We start from the raw sequence: 16,052 nt of genomic DNA on the forward strand, positions 1-16,052 counted from the left end.
CGATGTTTCACAGACAAACACTGCTGTTCCTATTGGAATCATGTTTAATGATTATAACAGAAAATGGCTAACTGACCATCCGCTCACAAAACAAACAACTAGGCTGAATGACTTTTGGAGCCCCTAATCGATCAGCTGTGTTGCCCACAATGCAGTGGTTCCAAAGTGGGCCATCCCATCATGTGAAATTGACTTGGGTTTGTTTACCAAGCAAAGTACAACAGGAAACCGTAGACTAGAGTTACGTATCCACTGACTCTGGATGTGCAACCCTTGGTTTTGTGTATTTTCACATTTCCACTTGACAGAGGAGCACCAGTTTCTACTGCTCTCCGGTTTGTGTGGTCTCCTGCTGAGTGAGACAGAATGAAGTTGTCAGTTGTTCTGCTGGCACTCGCGCTGGCCTCTGCGTTTGCTGCAGAGGGTAAGTTACAATTTTTTTTATTAAATTAATGTCCATTACTCTACCCGTGTGCTGCTAAATGTTTGTACAGTGCCTTGCGAAAGTATTCGGCCCCTTTGAACTTTGCAACCTTTTGCCACATTTTTTCAGTTTTTGATTTGTTAAAGAAGTTTGAAATATCCAATAAATGTCGTTCCACTTCATGATTGTGTCCCACTTGTTGTTGATTCTTCACAAAAAAAATACAGTTTTATATCTTTACGTTTGAAGCCTGAAATGTGGCAAAAGGTCGCAAAGTTCAAGGGGGCCGAATACTTTCGCAAGGCACTGTATAATTCAGCTATTGGTAGCCTACTGCTTTGTTTAGTTACTTAACGCTTTACTTAGCCCAGTAACCATACTTCAAACCCAGCTTCGTCTGTTCAAAAAATATGTGTGGTCACACTTAGTTAAAGGACTGAGTAAGTACAGTTGAATAACTTTTATATAAAAACAACGTCTGTAGCTACTATGTATGATGACCACTACTTTGGGCATTCATATAAGGGCCTCTGTCAATGTCTAGCATACATTGCTGTATCAGAATGTTGTTCTAAGGTAACCACTGTTTTTGGGTCATCCCTCCTGTGCAGAGTCGTGTGTGGGTCGCTGTCACAGCTTCAACCCCATGGCCAAGTGCCAGTGTGACTCCATGTGTCGCTACTACAGCAGCTGCTGCATGGACTTCGACAGTGCCTGCCCTAGGAAGAGTAAGAAAGATGCTCTGCTTCTCATGATATTATGGCTCCCTGGAAATTATGATATATCATATTTATAACGGATGTGTCTGAAATGGCACCGTATTTAATTTCTAGAGCACTACTTTTGACTACTTCGGGCCCGAAGTCAAAAGTAGTGGACTATAAAGGGTATAGGATGCCATTTTGGACATAGCCAGGGTTAGTTTAATGAAGTTTGATTAAGTAAAAAAATGCCACATAGAATCAAACCACTGTCCATATAAAGTTTCTAATATAAATCTGTGGCATTCTTTCCTCAGTTGCCCGCGGTGACACATTTGATGCCACAGAGGACGATGTAGTGAACACCCCCACTACAGCAGTGAACACAACTGCTGTCCCCACCACCACCCTGGCCCCGACCACCACCACCCATACCCCCACCCTCCCCCCTGATCCAGAGGCAGTGCCCTGCAGCGGGAAGCCCTTCGACGCCTTCCTCCAGCTCAAGAACGGATCCATCTACGCCTTCAGAGGTGAGGGGGAATGTGTAAGGGCAAATACCAGAAAAGTTCTTGATGCCATTGACTAGTGACCTGGGGATAATTCCAACGCCCGCAATCCAGTAAAAAAATATGAGTCCAAGAATACGTTTAGTCAATTTATTTTCATTCTTTTCAATAATCCAAATCAAATAAAAAGAGCACGGTTGAAAATTGCCTGTGCTCCTAATTAGGTATAGGTATGATATGAATAGAACACAAAATATTCAAAATGGCTCCTACATTGCAGCTGCAAGTCTCAAAACAATTACATTTTCATAAATGTCCAGGGAGCCTAAATAAAGCATAGCTAGCTAACATTGAACCGGGTTGGTTTGCTCCCAGCCGATTCATGCAGGGCAGTAACGACATGATTTGGTACTGTTCATTGTTGTTTAACTAGTTAACGTTAGCTGGCTGGCTTGTTAGCTAACATTAAGTGTGTGACCTTACACATTGTTTACCTAGTTACGTTCATTGTTTACCTAGCTAGCTCCATGTCTTAAGCTAAAGTGTACTGTTAGCAAGCTAGCTAACATTAGCTGGCTGGCTCCCTAGCTAGCATTACGTGTATGACATTATTTGCCCCCTTCCGGCGCCGACTGAGATGGCCGCCTCGCTTCGCGTTCCTAGGAAACTATGCAGTTTTTTGTTTTTTTACGTGTTATTTCTTACATTAGTACCCCAGGTCATCTTAGGTTTCATTACATACAGTCGAGAAGAACTACTGAATATAAGATCAGCGTCAACTCACCATCAGTACGACCAAGAATATGTTTTCCGCGACGCGGATCCTGTGTTCTGCCTTACAAACAGGACAACGGAATGGATCGCATGCAGCGACCCAAGGAAACGACTCAGAAAAAGAGGGAAACGAGGCGGTGTTCTGGTCAGACTCCGAAAAAGGGCACATCGCGCACCACTTCCCAGCATTCTTCTTGCCAATGTCCAGTCTCTTGACAACAAGGTTGACGAAATCCGAGCAAGGGTGGCATTCCAGAGGGACATCAGAGACTGCAACGTTCTCTGCTTCACGGAAACATTGCTTACTGGGAAGACGCTATCCGATGCGGTGCAGCCAACGGGTTTCTCCACGCATCGCGCCGACAGAAACAAACATCTCTCTGGTATGAAGAGTGGCAGGGGCATATGCCTCATGACTAATGGGACATGGTGTGATGAAGGAAATGAAGGAAACATACAGGAACTCAAATCCTTCTGTTCACCTGATTTAGAATTCCTCACAATCAAATGTAGACCGCATTATCTTCCAAGAGAATTCTCTTCGATTATAATCACAGCCGTATATACCCCCCCCCCCCTCTAAGCAGACACATCGATGGCTCTGAACTAACTTTATTTAACTCTTTGCAAACTGGAAACCATTTATCCGGAGGCTGCATTCATTGTAGCTGGGGATTTTAACAAAGCTAATCTGAAAACAAGACTCCCTAAATTTTATCAGCATATCGATTGCGCAACCAGGGGTGGTAAAACCTTGGATCATTGTTACTCTAACTTCCGCGACGCATATAAGGCCCTGCCCCGCCCCCCTTTCGGGAAAGCTGACCACGACTCCATTTTGTTGATCCCTGCCTACAGGCAGAAGCTAAAACAAGTGGCTCCCACGCTGAGGTCTGTCCAACGCTGGTCAGACCAAGCTGACTCTACACTCCAAGACTGCTTCCATCACGTGGACTGGGACATGTTTCGTATTGCGTCAGATTCAAATATTGACGAATACGCTGATTCGGTGTGCGAGTTCATTAGAACGTGCGTCGAAGATGTCGTAGCAACGATAAAAACATTCCCAAACCAGAAACCGTGGATTGATGGCAGCATTCGCGTGAAACTGAAAGCGCGAACCACTGCTTTTAATCAGGGCAAGGTGTCTGGTAACATGTCCGAATATAAACAATGCAGCTATTCCATCCGCAAGGCTGTAAAACAAGCTAAGCGTCTGTACAGAGACAAAGTGGAATCTCAATTCAATGGCTCAGACACAAGAGGCATGTGGCAGGGTCTACAGTCAATCACGGACTACAAGAAGAAACCCAGCCCAGTCACGGTTCAGGATGTCTTGCTCCCAGGCAGACTAAATAACTTTTTTTGCCCGCTTTGAGGACAATACAGTGCCACTGACACGGCCTGCAACGAAAACATGCGGTCTCTCCTTCACTGCAGCCGAGGTGAGTAAGACATTTAAACGTGTTAACCCTCGCAAGGCTGCAGGCCCAGACGGCATCCCCAGCCGCGCCCTCAGAGCATGCGCAGACCAGCTGGCCGGTGTGTTTACGGACATATTCAATCAATCCCTATACCAGTCTGCTGTTCCCACATGCTTCAAGAGGGCCACCATTGTTCCTGTTCCCAAGAAAGCTAAGGTAACTGAGCTAAACGACAACCGCCCCGTAGCACTCACTTCCGTCATCATGAAGTGCTTTGAGAGACTAGTCAAGGACCATATCACCTCCACCCTACCTGACACCCTAGACCCACTCCAATTTGCTTACCGCCCAAATAGGTCCACAGACGATGCAATCTCAACCACACTGCACACTGCCCTAACCCACCTGGACAAGAGGAATACCTATGTGAGAATGCTGTTCATCGACTACAGCTCGGCATTCAACACCATAGTACCCTCCAAGCTCGTCATCAAGCTCGAGACCCTGGGTCTCGACCCCGCCCTGTGCAACTGGGTACTGGACTTCCTGACGGGCCGCCCCCAGGTGGTGAGGGTAGGCAACAACATCTCCTCCCCGCTGATCCTCAACACGGGGCCCCACAAGGGTGCGTTCTGAGCCCTCTCCTGTACTCGCTGTTCACCCACGACTGCGTGGCCACGCACGCCTCCAACTCAATCATCAAGTTTGCGGACGACACAACAGTGGTAGGCTTGATTACCAACAACGACGAGACGGCCTACAGGTAGGAGGTGAGGGCCCTCGGAGTGTGGTGTCAGGAAAATAACCTCACATTCAACGTCAACAAAACTAAGGAGATGATTGTGGACTTCAGGAAACAGCAGAGGGAACAGCCCCCTATCCACATCGATGGAACAGTAGTGGAGAGGGTAGCAAGTTTTAAGTTCCTCGGCATACACATCACAGACAAACTGAATTGGTCCACTCACACTGACAGTGTCGTGAAGAAGGCGCAGCAGCGCCTCTTCAACCTCAGGAGGCTGAAGAAATTCGGCTTGTCACCAAAAGCACTCACAAACTTCTACAGATGCACAATCGAGAGCATCCTGGCGGGCTGTATCACCGCCTGGTACGGCAACTGCTCCGCCCTCAACCGTAAGGCTCTCCAGAGGGTAGTGAGGACTGCACAACGCATCACCGGGGGCAAACTACCTGCCCTCCAGGACACCTACACCACCCGATGTTACAGGAAGGCCATAAAGATCATCAAGGACATCAACCACCCGAACCACTGCCTGTTCACCCCGATATCATCCAGAAGGCGAGGTCAGTACAGGTGCATCAAAGCTGGGACCGAGAGACTGAAAAACAGCTTCTATCTCAAGGCCATCAGACTGTTAAACAGCCACCACTAACATTGAGTGGCTGCTGCCAACACACTGTCATTGACACTGACCCAACTCCAGCCACTTTAATAATGGGAATTAATGGGAAATTATGTAAATATATCACTAGCCACTTTAAACAATGCTACCTTATATAATGTTACTTACCCTACATTAGTCATCTCATATGCATATGTATACACTGTACTCTACATCATCGACTGCATCCTTATGTAATACATGTATCACTAGCCACTTTAACTATGCCACTTTGTTTACTTTGTCTACACACTCATCTCATATGTATATACTGTACTCGATACCATCTACTGTATGCTGCTCTGTACCATCACTCATTCATATATCCTTATGTACATATTCCTTATCCCCTTACACTGTGTATAAGACAGTAGTTTTGGAATTGTTAGTTAGATTACTTGTTGGTTATCACTGCATTGTCGGAACTAGAAGCACAAGCATTGCGCTACACTCGCATTAACATCTGCTAACCATGTGTATGTGACAAATAAAATTTGATTTGATTATTTGTATCCCAGAGCCATTTGCTTTTCTAGTTAGAGCCTAATGTTAGCTAGCTAACATTGAACCTGGTTGGTTAGCTCCCAGCAGATTCATGCTGGGTAGTAACGACACACAGACACTCAGTCAATCTTAAATGAACAATTGTTTATTAATAGTTAACTGGAGAGGTTCCAACAAACTTGATGCACCATAGAGCTCCTGACATATGTGTACTATCAGGGAAGTCCCGTTAGATCTCTTATAAACTGCTTACAGATGCGTTACATGGGCATGATTTATCTTATTCATCATTCTAAATTCAATCATCATTGACGTTTGGTTCATGCATGTGACCAACCAATATCTCACGATAGCCAGATCAGGACTTAATAACACAAGGACCACTCAGAGTATGCTATTCTGTTCTTCTGAAATATACTACATTTTCTTCATATCATGCTTTTTTAGGATGTTTCTTTTTTAGATTTATTTTTTGGGGAAGGTGTTAGCTATATTACATGGCTTTATTAGACTCTTTAAAATGTAGATGTTCCAAAGGTCTGCATCAGTAGCTTGTCGGCTATGTGTGGAAGCCAGGAGATGCTAAATGTGTTTAGATTCAAGTTTTTTTGCTTGACAATCACCGGCTGACATAATTTTGTGACCGCCACAACCCTATTTATTAGGAATTATTCTTAGAAAAGTGCCAATGTATTCGGCGAGAGGAGTCATTTTGGATGAGGGTTCTGGGACAAAAGTACAAAATTCATTGGCAATGATTGCACAAGTGACCTCTAGACCTTCCAAAACATAGTCAAGATCCTCTCTGTTTTGCAGAGCCAATTTACGCTATTTGTTTTAGCATTGCCAATTTTCTCTACGTCTCTAGATCTCCAGAATTTGGTCTAGGGCACATTGTTGACCAGTCTTAGTCTTAAAAGGCATGTTTTCTTATTAATGCTATAGTGAAGTTCACCACTTAACCGGACCCAACCAGGGCTCAGCAGGACACTCATTCCACAATGACCATCTACTTCTGGGCCTCTACTCCGGGCCGGCATTGGTCCCTTTTGCTCAGGGCTCCTTCTAGTTTGCCTCAGGCCACAAACACATTTGCACATAAATCATTCCATCTAACCCATAACACATTAATTGCCTCACTTACATAGTTATAAACCTACTAAACACTAGCTTAATTCAATTATTCATTTGTAAAAAATGTGTCCGTTTCCACCAATCCCTTATCTGGATCAATGATCACTCACATGTTCCACACGACCTAGAAACCACATTGACTTCATAGGGAAGAGAGAGAACACATTATAACAGTTTCAGACCAACCTTGATAAGAATGAGATTGGGACAAGGTTAGCCCAAGCTACAATCTAGTGGCTATCCTCACATTTTAGGAGCATCGCTCTGTCTCTAGAAGCCTTGCCTTTCCAATTCATAATTAGAACTATTGATAAATTATCCAACCTAAATTTAGAATGACAGTCCTTAGTGCTTAACGTTGGTTCTCTCACCTGAATTTTAAGACGCTCAACTTAACACACACCAATACAGGCAGAATGTACATTTACATTGACATACAGTATATACATCTTATATTTCTAGCATTCATTTTTCTCATCACGGCCCCCATTTGTGGTAATGACAGATTGGTATCTAAATGCATTTGTAGTCTAAATTACTATATATTTCACAGTGTACAGACCTCCACAAACAACCTGTTACTGCAAAAAATTGTTCATGGACAAGCCTAAATCAATTACGGGCACAGTTGACCACCCCCTTCCTTCATGGCATTCATTCTTCTGGCATCTTAATTTTCTTCTTCAGATAGTTTTACAGTTCATCCTCCCAATGGCACACATGTTGAAAGTGGATGGCCCTTGATAATTTCCCATTTTACCTGAGCCACCACTGTCCTTTACTGTCCATTATGTCTTGTCCATTTTCCTACCAGTACACGAGCGGCATGAGAGCAGTGTGGACGGGATCACTCTCCATGCTCACTGGTAATTCCCCCTTTGGGCACATGACTCACATCGTGATTCATGCATCCCCCCAAAAAACAACACTGCCTGTTAAGTAAAAAATTAACAAATCAAATTAGAATTATAACTCTTTTCTTGAAGAAAATAATTGTATCCCATAAGATAATAGACTAGAGACAGGTGTCCCTCATTCAGAAGCAGCACTCTCTTTCTGTCCTTCTCATTGTCCGAATCACACATAGGACTATTGCTAAATTCTAACCTTCTTCCTAATTATTAGTGTTTCCATATTACATCTAAGTGTCACCAAATATTCTTAGCCTTTCTAGTAAGGGTGGTCAGGCCTCACCAGAAAGTCAGATCAGAGGTCAGTCAACCCATATTAAGTGAGTGTTTCTTTCCCTGTACCTCAGACATGATTTAGAAAGCTATTTCAAACATTACAAAAATGTTGTGTATCAGGTTTACATTGGGTTTTTCAGTACATTTATAATCAAGAGAATGTACATGTGTGCAACCAAAACTCGGACAATAGATACTTCATAACATTTCATTTTTGTGCTCTTTGTGCATATTTTCCTCAGGAAGCCTTTTGAAGGGAGAGGTCATTGATAAACATGTCCAAAAAAACTTGGTAGTAGACTGTCACGACTTCCGCCGAAGTTGGCTCCCCTGCCTGTTCGGGTGGTGCTCGGCGGTCGTCGTCACCGTCCTATTAGCCACTACTGATCCCTTTTTCGTTTGTATGTTGGTTTTGTCTTATTAGTTTCACCTGTGTGTATTTTAGTTTAATTAGCGTCCTTATATATAGTAGGTTGTCCCGCCCTTGTTTTGTGCGGGATTGTTTTTGTTACTCTGTTGTATGGTGGTTTTCGTGTGGTTATTCTCCGGACTATTTTGGTCCTGTGTTTGGGCTGGTCTATTGGCGTGACCGTTTTTGTGCGCCGGAGAATAAATTGACAATCTACTGAACCCTGCTCTCTGCGCCTGATTCCACCCACCACTCCTAGTAAATCGTGACAGAATCCCGCACCTGAACAATGAAATCAGCAGGAGCAGCCGCGTCTCCTCTCCCAGCGATGGAGGAGAGGGTCCTCCATCACACCAGCGTGCTTCACATGATTGGTTCGGCCATGGACCAAATGATGGAGAGGATGGATCGATGGGAGAGGAGTGGCCTTCCCACCTCATCTCCAGGACCCCCTCCTTCAGCACCTCCTGTTCCTGCAACCACATCTGGCTCCGCGGCTCTTCGGCTGACGCTCCCACGGGAGTATGACGGAACGGCGGCTGGGTGCCAGGGTTTCCTTCTCCAACTGGAACTAAACCTGGCTACCGTGCGTCCTGCTCCCTCCGGAGAGGAGAGCGTGAGCGCCCTCGTCTCCTGCTTGACTGGGCGAGCCCTCGAGTGGGCAAACGCAGTGTGGAATGGTCCGGACTCTGCGAGGGATAATTACCCAGAGTTCACCCAGCAATTCCAAGCTGTGTTTGACCATCCACCAGGGTCGGGCGGCGGGTGAACGGCTGTTCCACCTGCGTCAGGAGACGAGGAGCGTACAGGACTTTGCTCTGGAGTTCAGGACCTTGGCCGCAGGAGCAGGGTGGAACGACAGGGCCTTGATAGATCATTTCCGATGCAGTCTCAGGGAGGACGTCCGCAGGGAGCTGGCATGTCGGGACACCACCTTCACCCTGGATGAACTCATTAACTTGGCTATCCGTCTCGACAACCTGCTGGCTGCCCGCGGGCGTTCGGATCAGGCCCTGTCGTTTCCACTTCCCAGCCCTCCTACCCCTATCCCTATGGAATTAGGAGGGGCGGCTTCGAGGGGGACCGGAGGAGTGTCCTCCTGCACCAGTTGTGGTCGCTGAGGGCACACGGCCGACCGGTGCTGGAGGAACTCGTCTGGGAGTCGGGAGGGCAGGCGGAGCACTACTTGATCACCCCAGGTGAGTAAGCACCAGACTCACCCAGAGCTTCCTGTCAGTCATATTTATGTGTTGACTTCTTTCCCTGTTTTTTTTCCCTCTCTACAGCATAAGGCGCTAGTCGATTCAGGCGCAGCTGGGAATTTCATGGATCGTGGGCTCGCGTTAAGGCTAGGGATTCCCCTGGTGTCGTTAGACCTACCTTTCCCCGTGTACTCCTTAGATAGCCGACCATTAGGGTCAGGAGTAGTTAGGGAGGCTACGGTGCCGCTGGACATGGTAACGCAGGGGGATCATAAGGAGCAGATTAGTCTGTTCCTTATAGATTCACCTGCGTTTCCAGTGGTGTTGGGAATTCCATGGCTAGCTCAACACAACCCGGTGATTTCCTGGTGACAGGAAACCGCATTTAGCACTACATCTGGTCATTATTAGTACCATGTCATGCCATATGGGTTGAAGAATGCTCCAGCCGTTTTCCAATCCTTCGTAGATGAGATTCTCCGAGACCTGCTCGGGCAGGGAGTGGTAGTGTACATCGATGACATCTTGATCTATTCTGCCACCCGTGCGGCGCATGTGTCTCTGGTGCGTAAGGTACTTGGGCGACTGCTGGAGCATGACCTGTATTGCAAGGCGGAGAAATGTGAGTTTTTCAAACAGTCCGTTTCCTTCCTGGGGTATCGTATTTCCACCTCCGGGGTGGTGATGGAGGATGACCGCGTTACAGCCGTGCGTAATTGGCCGACTCCGACCACGGTGAAAGAAGTGCAGCAGTTTTAGGGTTTGCCAATTACTACCGGAGGTTTATCCGGGGTTTTGGTCAGGTGGCTGCTCCCATCACCTCACCGCTGAAGGGAGGACCGGTGCGCTTGCGTTGGTCAGCAGAGGCGGGCAGAGCTTTCAGTCGTTTGAAAGAGTTGTTCACCAATGTGCCCGTGTTGGCGCATCCAGACCCCTCTTTAGCGTTCATAGTGGAGGTGGATGCGTCCGAGGCGGGGGACGGGGCCGTGCTGTCCCAGCGCTCGGGCGTGCCACCCAAGCTCCGCCCGTGTGCTTTCTTTTCGAGCAAGATCAGTCCAGCGGAGCGAAACTATGACGTGGGGGACCGGGAGTTGTTAGCTGTAGTCAAGGGTCTGAAGGTTTGGAGACATTGGCTTGAGGGGGCGAAACACCCTTTTCTCATCTGGACTGACCATCGTAATCTCGAGTATATCCGGGCAGCGAGGAGACTAAATCCACGTCAGGCTAGATGGGCCATGTTTTTTACCAGGTTTCGGTTTACCATCTCATACCGGCCAGGCTCCCAAAACACCAAACCCGACGCGCTGTCCCGCCTCTATGATACCGAGGAGCGGTCCGTTGAGCCAACTCCCATCATTCCACCGCCATGTCTCGTGGCACCGGTGGTATGGAAGGTGGACGCTGAGATAGAGGAGGCCTCACGGTTAGAGCCAGCCCCCCCTAACTGTCCAGTGGGAACTCAGTACGTGCCGAGGGGGTCCGGGATAAGCTGATCCGGTGAGCTCATACTCTCCCCTCCTCGGGTCATCCTGGCATCGAGAGGACAGTGCAGAGTCTTAGAGGGAGATACTGGTGGCCCACGCTGGCTAAAGATGGGAGATTTTATGTCTCCTCCTGCTCAGTGTGTGCTCAGAGCAAGGCTCCTCGGCCTTGCTCCTCGGCCTTCTGTCAGGGGACTGAAGAAGCATACAGTGCTGGATTGCACGCGCCCTTCATAATTTTTATTTTCTATTGAATATGCTATTGTCCGGTTGAAGTATTATAGATTATTTAGACAATTGACAACCTGTGGATTAATTACAAACATTGTTTGACATGTTTCGAACTTTACCGGTACTATTAAGATGTATTCGTGTTTTGACCGCCTTTGAGCCAGTGGATTACTGAACAAAATGCACCAACAAAACTGAGTTTTTGGGATATAAAGAGGGACTTTATCGAACAAAACAAACATTTATTGTGTAGCTGGGACTCTTGTGACAGCAACCAGATGAAAATCTTCAAAGGTAAGTGATTAATTTTATCGCTATTTCTGACATTCATGACTCCTCTACTTGGTTGGAAAATGTGTTTATGCTTTTGTAAGCGGGGTGCTGTCCTCAGATAATCGCATGGTATGCTTTCGCCGTAAAGCCTTTTTGAAATCTGACAAAGCAGCTGGATTAACAAGAAATTAATCTTTAAGCCGATGTATAACACTTGTATTTTTATGAATATTTATTATGACTATTTCTGTATTTTGAATTTGGCGCTCTGCAATTTCACTGGATTTTGTCGAGGTGGGTCGTTTGCTGCATGCCTGCGCCAAACAGGTTAAATGTCTATTATTTGAAGATTAATTTATAAAATACATCAGCCAATTCAGAAAGGAAGAGAAACTTCGGAGTTTCTCCACTTTGGAGTTTCTCCAAATCATTGGAGTTTTGGAGTTTCATTTGAAACTTTGGAGTTTCTCCAAATCATCAAAACTCTAGTAATCCATGTCATGACTTTACCTCCTGGGTGAGGATCAGAGAGAGACCCCCCTCTCCCCCCCCCCCACCAGAGAGGAATGGGGGAAGTGGGGAAAGTTTGCCAGTTTAATGACAGTCGTAAATACCTTGTAGGAACTCTCTCTCTCACTCTGCAGAAATTAAAGTAAAAAATCCATTTGATACCACGGAGAGATTTTTCAGTACTGTAACATCAAAAGGTTGTACATTGATATAATATTTCTAACATAAATAATGTGGGAAATGGTTGGTGGGGCTCCAAACGATAATCATGTCAAACCAGTTGTTGTTTGGTAATATCATTAAAGACATTATAACGGAAACATTTTAACTTTAAATCACACATGTAAGATACCAAATTAAAGCTACACTCGTTGTGAATCCAGCCAACATGTCAGGTTTCAAAAAGGCTTTTTGGCGAAAGCATAAGATGCTATTATCTGATGATAGCACAACAGTAAAGAATGAGAGAGTAGCATATTTCAACCATGCAGGCGCGACACAAAAGGCAGAATAAAATATAAAACATGCATTACCTTTGACGAGCTTCTTTTGTTGGCACTCCAATTGGTCCCATAAACATCACAATTGGTCCTTTTGTTCAATCAATTTTATCCATGTATATCCAAAATGTCAATTTATTTGGCGCCTTTGATCCAGAAAAACACAGCTTCCAAATTGCGCAACATCCCTACAAAATATCTCGAAAGTTGCCTGTAAACTTTGCCAAAACATTTCAAACTACTTTTGTAATACAACTTTCGGTATTTTTAAACGTTAATAATCGATCAAATTGAAGACAGGTCTATCTGTTTTCAATAGAGTACGAGAGAAAACTAACTCTACTTTTCAAGTCTTGCGCAACTCTCAACAGTGTTACTCATTTCCTAGATGGCCGTACTTCTTCATTGCACAAAGGAATAACCTCAACCAAATTCCAAAGACTGGGGACATCCAGTGGAAGCGCTAGGGAACAAGTGCCTAAGAAATATCGTTTCCCAATGAGAACTCACTGAACAGACAGAGACCTAAATAAAAACAAATCTGAACGGTTAGTCCTCGTGATTTTGCCTGCTACATAAGTTCTGTTATACTCACAGACATGATTCAAACAGTTTTAGAAACGTCAGAGTGCGTTCTATCCAGATATACTAATAATATGCATATCTTATATTGGCATGAGTAGCGGGAAGTTGAAATTGGGCATGCTATTTATCCAAAAGTGAAGATGTTGCCCCTTATACCTTAAGGAGATAATCAGGGCAATTTTTCCATAAATAGACAGGTATTTACCTCTCCATGGTTGCAGGATCTTGTCTATTTTTACAGGTTTTCTATTGAAATTCATTGTGGGGAGCTTATTTATATATTTTGTGATATGAATACAGAATATGTCTACTTCACCATCAGCCCATTTTATAGGTCAACTGCAGGGTAATGTAAAAGTTGTATTTTTTAAGGATCCAATACATAATATTGTACCCTTATCATAATTATGTGTTAGTCCAGAGAGTACAGAAAAGTTATCTCAATCTTCAATGAGACATGGCAGGGATCTAGCTTGCGGACATAATATAAAACTTGAGTCATTGGCATACATGGACACCTTTGTTTTTAAGCCTTGGATTTCTAATCTTCTAATGTTGTTATTGGATCTGATTTTAATAGCTAGCATTTCGATGGCCATAATGAATAGATATGGAGACAGCGGACACCCTCTTTTAACTCCTCTTGACAATTGAAAACTCTCTGAGAAGTAGCCGTTATTCACTATTTTACACCTGGGGTTTGCTATACATTATTTTTCCCCATTTTTATAAGAGAATTATTGAAATTGAAAAAATCCAAGCATTTATAAATAAAATCCACTCTTACTTAACAAATGCCTTTTCCAAATCTGCTATGAATACCATTCCTGTTTCATGATGTTATATTATTTCTAGGTGTTGTGGTATATTATCTCCAATGTATCGTCATGTAAAAAATGCCTGTCTGATCAGGATGAACAATACCTGGTAAAACCCTTTTAATTCCGAGTCCTATGCATTTCCTAGTATTTTTGTGTCACAACACTGAAGTGTAAGAGGAGTAGTTAAAACAATCTAACAATGGAGCTTTTAGTACATCAAAAAAGACCTGATATACCTCTACCGGTATGCCATCAAGCCTTGGGATTTTTCCAGATTGGATTTATGAGCCTCAAACTTCTTCCTCTGTAATTTGGCCTTCGCACTGTCTGTACATTTGTTTATTTTACATTTTTTATATTATTTGGAAATAATTCCTTACCATAATCTTCATTCAGTCAGAAAGGATGAGATGGAAAAGAGAACATCTGCCTAAAATAATTTTCTTCGACCTTTAAAATATAATTTGGGGAATCATAGATGACTCTGTCTTCAGTAACGAGTTTCTGCAAATTCTTTTTGTTAGCGTTCCTGTATTGAAGATTCAGGAAGAATGTTGTGTATTTTTCTCCATATTCCATCAAGTGTGCTTTATTTTATTAAAGATTACATTAGATTGTTCTTGAAATTATTTCCTCAAGTTCTTTTTATTTTTCCTCTTAACTTATTTCGTATCTCTGTAGTATTGTTTTTATTGCTATCTACCTGTACTATTAGTTCATATATTTGCCTTGTTAGTCTTGTCTCTTTAGTCAGAAACTGCTTTTTTATGATTGATGAATATTGAATTGAATGACCCCTGAAGGTACATTTAAGGGTATCCCAAACAATAAGGGGATATTCTGAACCTATATTATACTGGAAAAATCTGTTATAAATTATTTTGTTTTAGTTAAAAATAATTTGTCCTCCAGTAAATTTAGATTACATTTCCAATATCCCATCCACATTTAAAATCTATAAGAGTTTGGTGAATGCAAATTAGATGATGACTCGATCGCATTCTGTCTCCTATTAACTTTTTTTAACCTTTTGATGCAAGAAAGAAAGAGACAAGAAAGTAGTCAAGGCGACTAGTTTGATTAGTCTCCTCCATGTATATCTCACTAGGTTGGTATCCACTATTTCTAAAGTGTCCATAATATTTGTAATTTCCTTAAGGGAGGGTTATAGTTTGTATAGTGATTACCTTTACGGTCCATTCAGGTACTTAACCTCTTGATATTACCCTTCCCGGATGTGGGTGCGTAATCATCGCCTGAAACTAATTAGCATAACGCAGCGGACATAAATATCCCTAGAAAATATTCCTATTCATGAAAATCACAAATGAAATATTTTGAGACACAGCTTAGCTTTTTGTTAATCACACTGTTATCTCAGATTTTCAAAATATGCTTTACAGCCAACGCTAGACAAGCATTTGTGTAAGTTTACCATGGCATAATGCTATGCTAGGCTCTGCTGGCAGCAGGCAACATTTCCACGAAAATAAGACAAACAATCAAATTAAATCATTTACCTTTGAAGAACTTCAGATGTTTTCACTCAGGAGACTCCCAGTTAGATAGCAAATGTTCCTTTTTTCCAAAGGGATTATTTTTGTAGGCGAAATAGCTCCCGTTTGTTCGTCACGTTTGTCTGAGAAATCGACCGGAAAAACCGGTCAAAACGCCAAGCTTTTTTCCAAATTAGCTCCATAATATCGACAGAAACATGGCTAACGTTGTTTAGAATCAATCCTCAAGGTGTTTTTCACATAACAATTCGATAATATATCCGTCGGGACAATTGGTTTCTCATAAGAAGCGATTGGAAAAATGGCTACTTGTGTACTTTACGCAAGATTTTCTGCGGGAGCCATCATGTGACCACTTGCTAAATGTGGTCCCTTATGGCTATTCTTCAACATAAATGAGTAAAAAGATGTCACAATGCTATAGACACCTTGGGGAATACTTGTAAAAAGTAAGCTCATTCGT

The 16,052-nt window shown here is 43.6% G+C and overlaps 1 protein-coding gene across 1 annotated transcript in view; it reads left to right on the forward strand.

Moving 5' to 3' along the window:
- Positions 1-239: 239 nt before the first annotated feature.
- vtnb (vitronectin b) overlaps positions 240-16,052 on the forward strand; it is a 32,725-nt gene continuing 16,912 nt past the window's right edge. The window contains exons 1-3 of the mRNA XM_046297768.1: positions 240-424; positions 1,036-1,152; positions 1,443-1,658. Coding sequence (XP_046153724.1) covers positions 367-424; positions 1,036-1,152; positions 1,443-1,658 — 391 coding nt within the window. The 5' untranslated portion in view covers positions 240-366. The remainder of the gene's footprint in view (positions 425-1,035; positions 1,153-1,442; positions 1,659-16,052) is intronic.

The sequence above is a fragment of the Oncorhynchus gorbuscha genome, linkage group LG14 (assembly GCF_021184085.1).
Source record: "Oncorhynchus gorbuscha isolate QuinsamMale2020 ecotype Even-year linkage group LG14, OgorEven_v1.0, whole genome shotgun sequence".
NCBI classification, from domain to species: domain Eukaryota; kingdom Metazoa; phylum Chordata; class Actinopteri; order Salmoniformes; family Salmonidae; genus Oncorhynchus; species Oncorhynchus gorbuscha.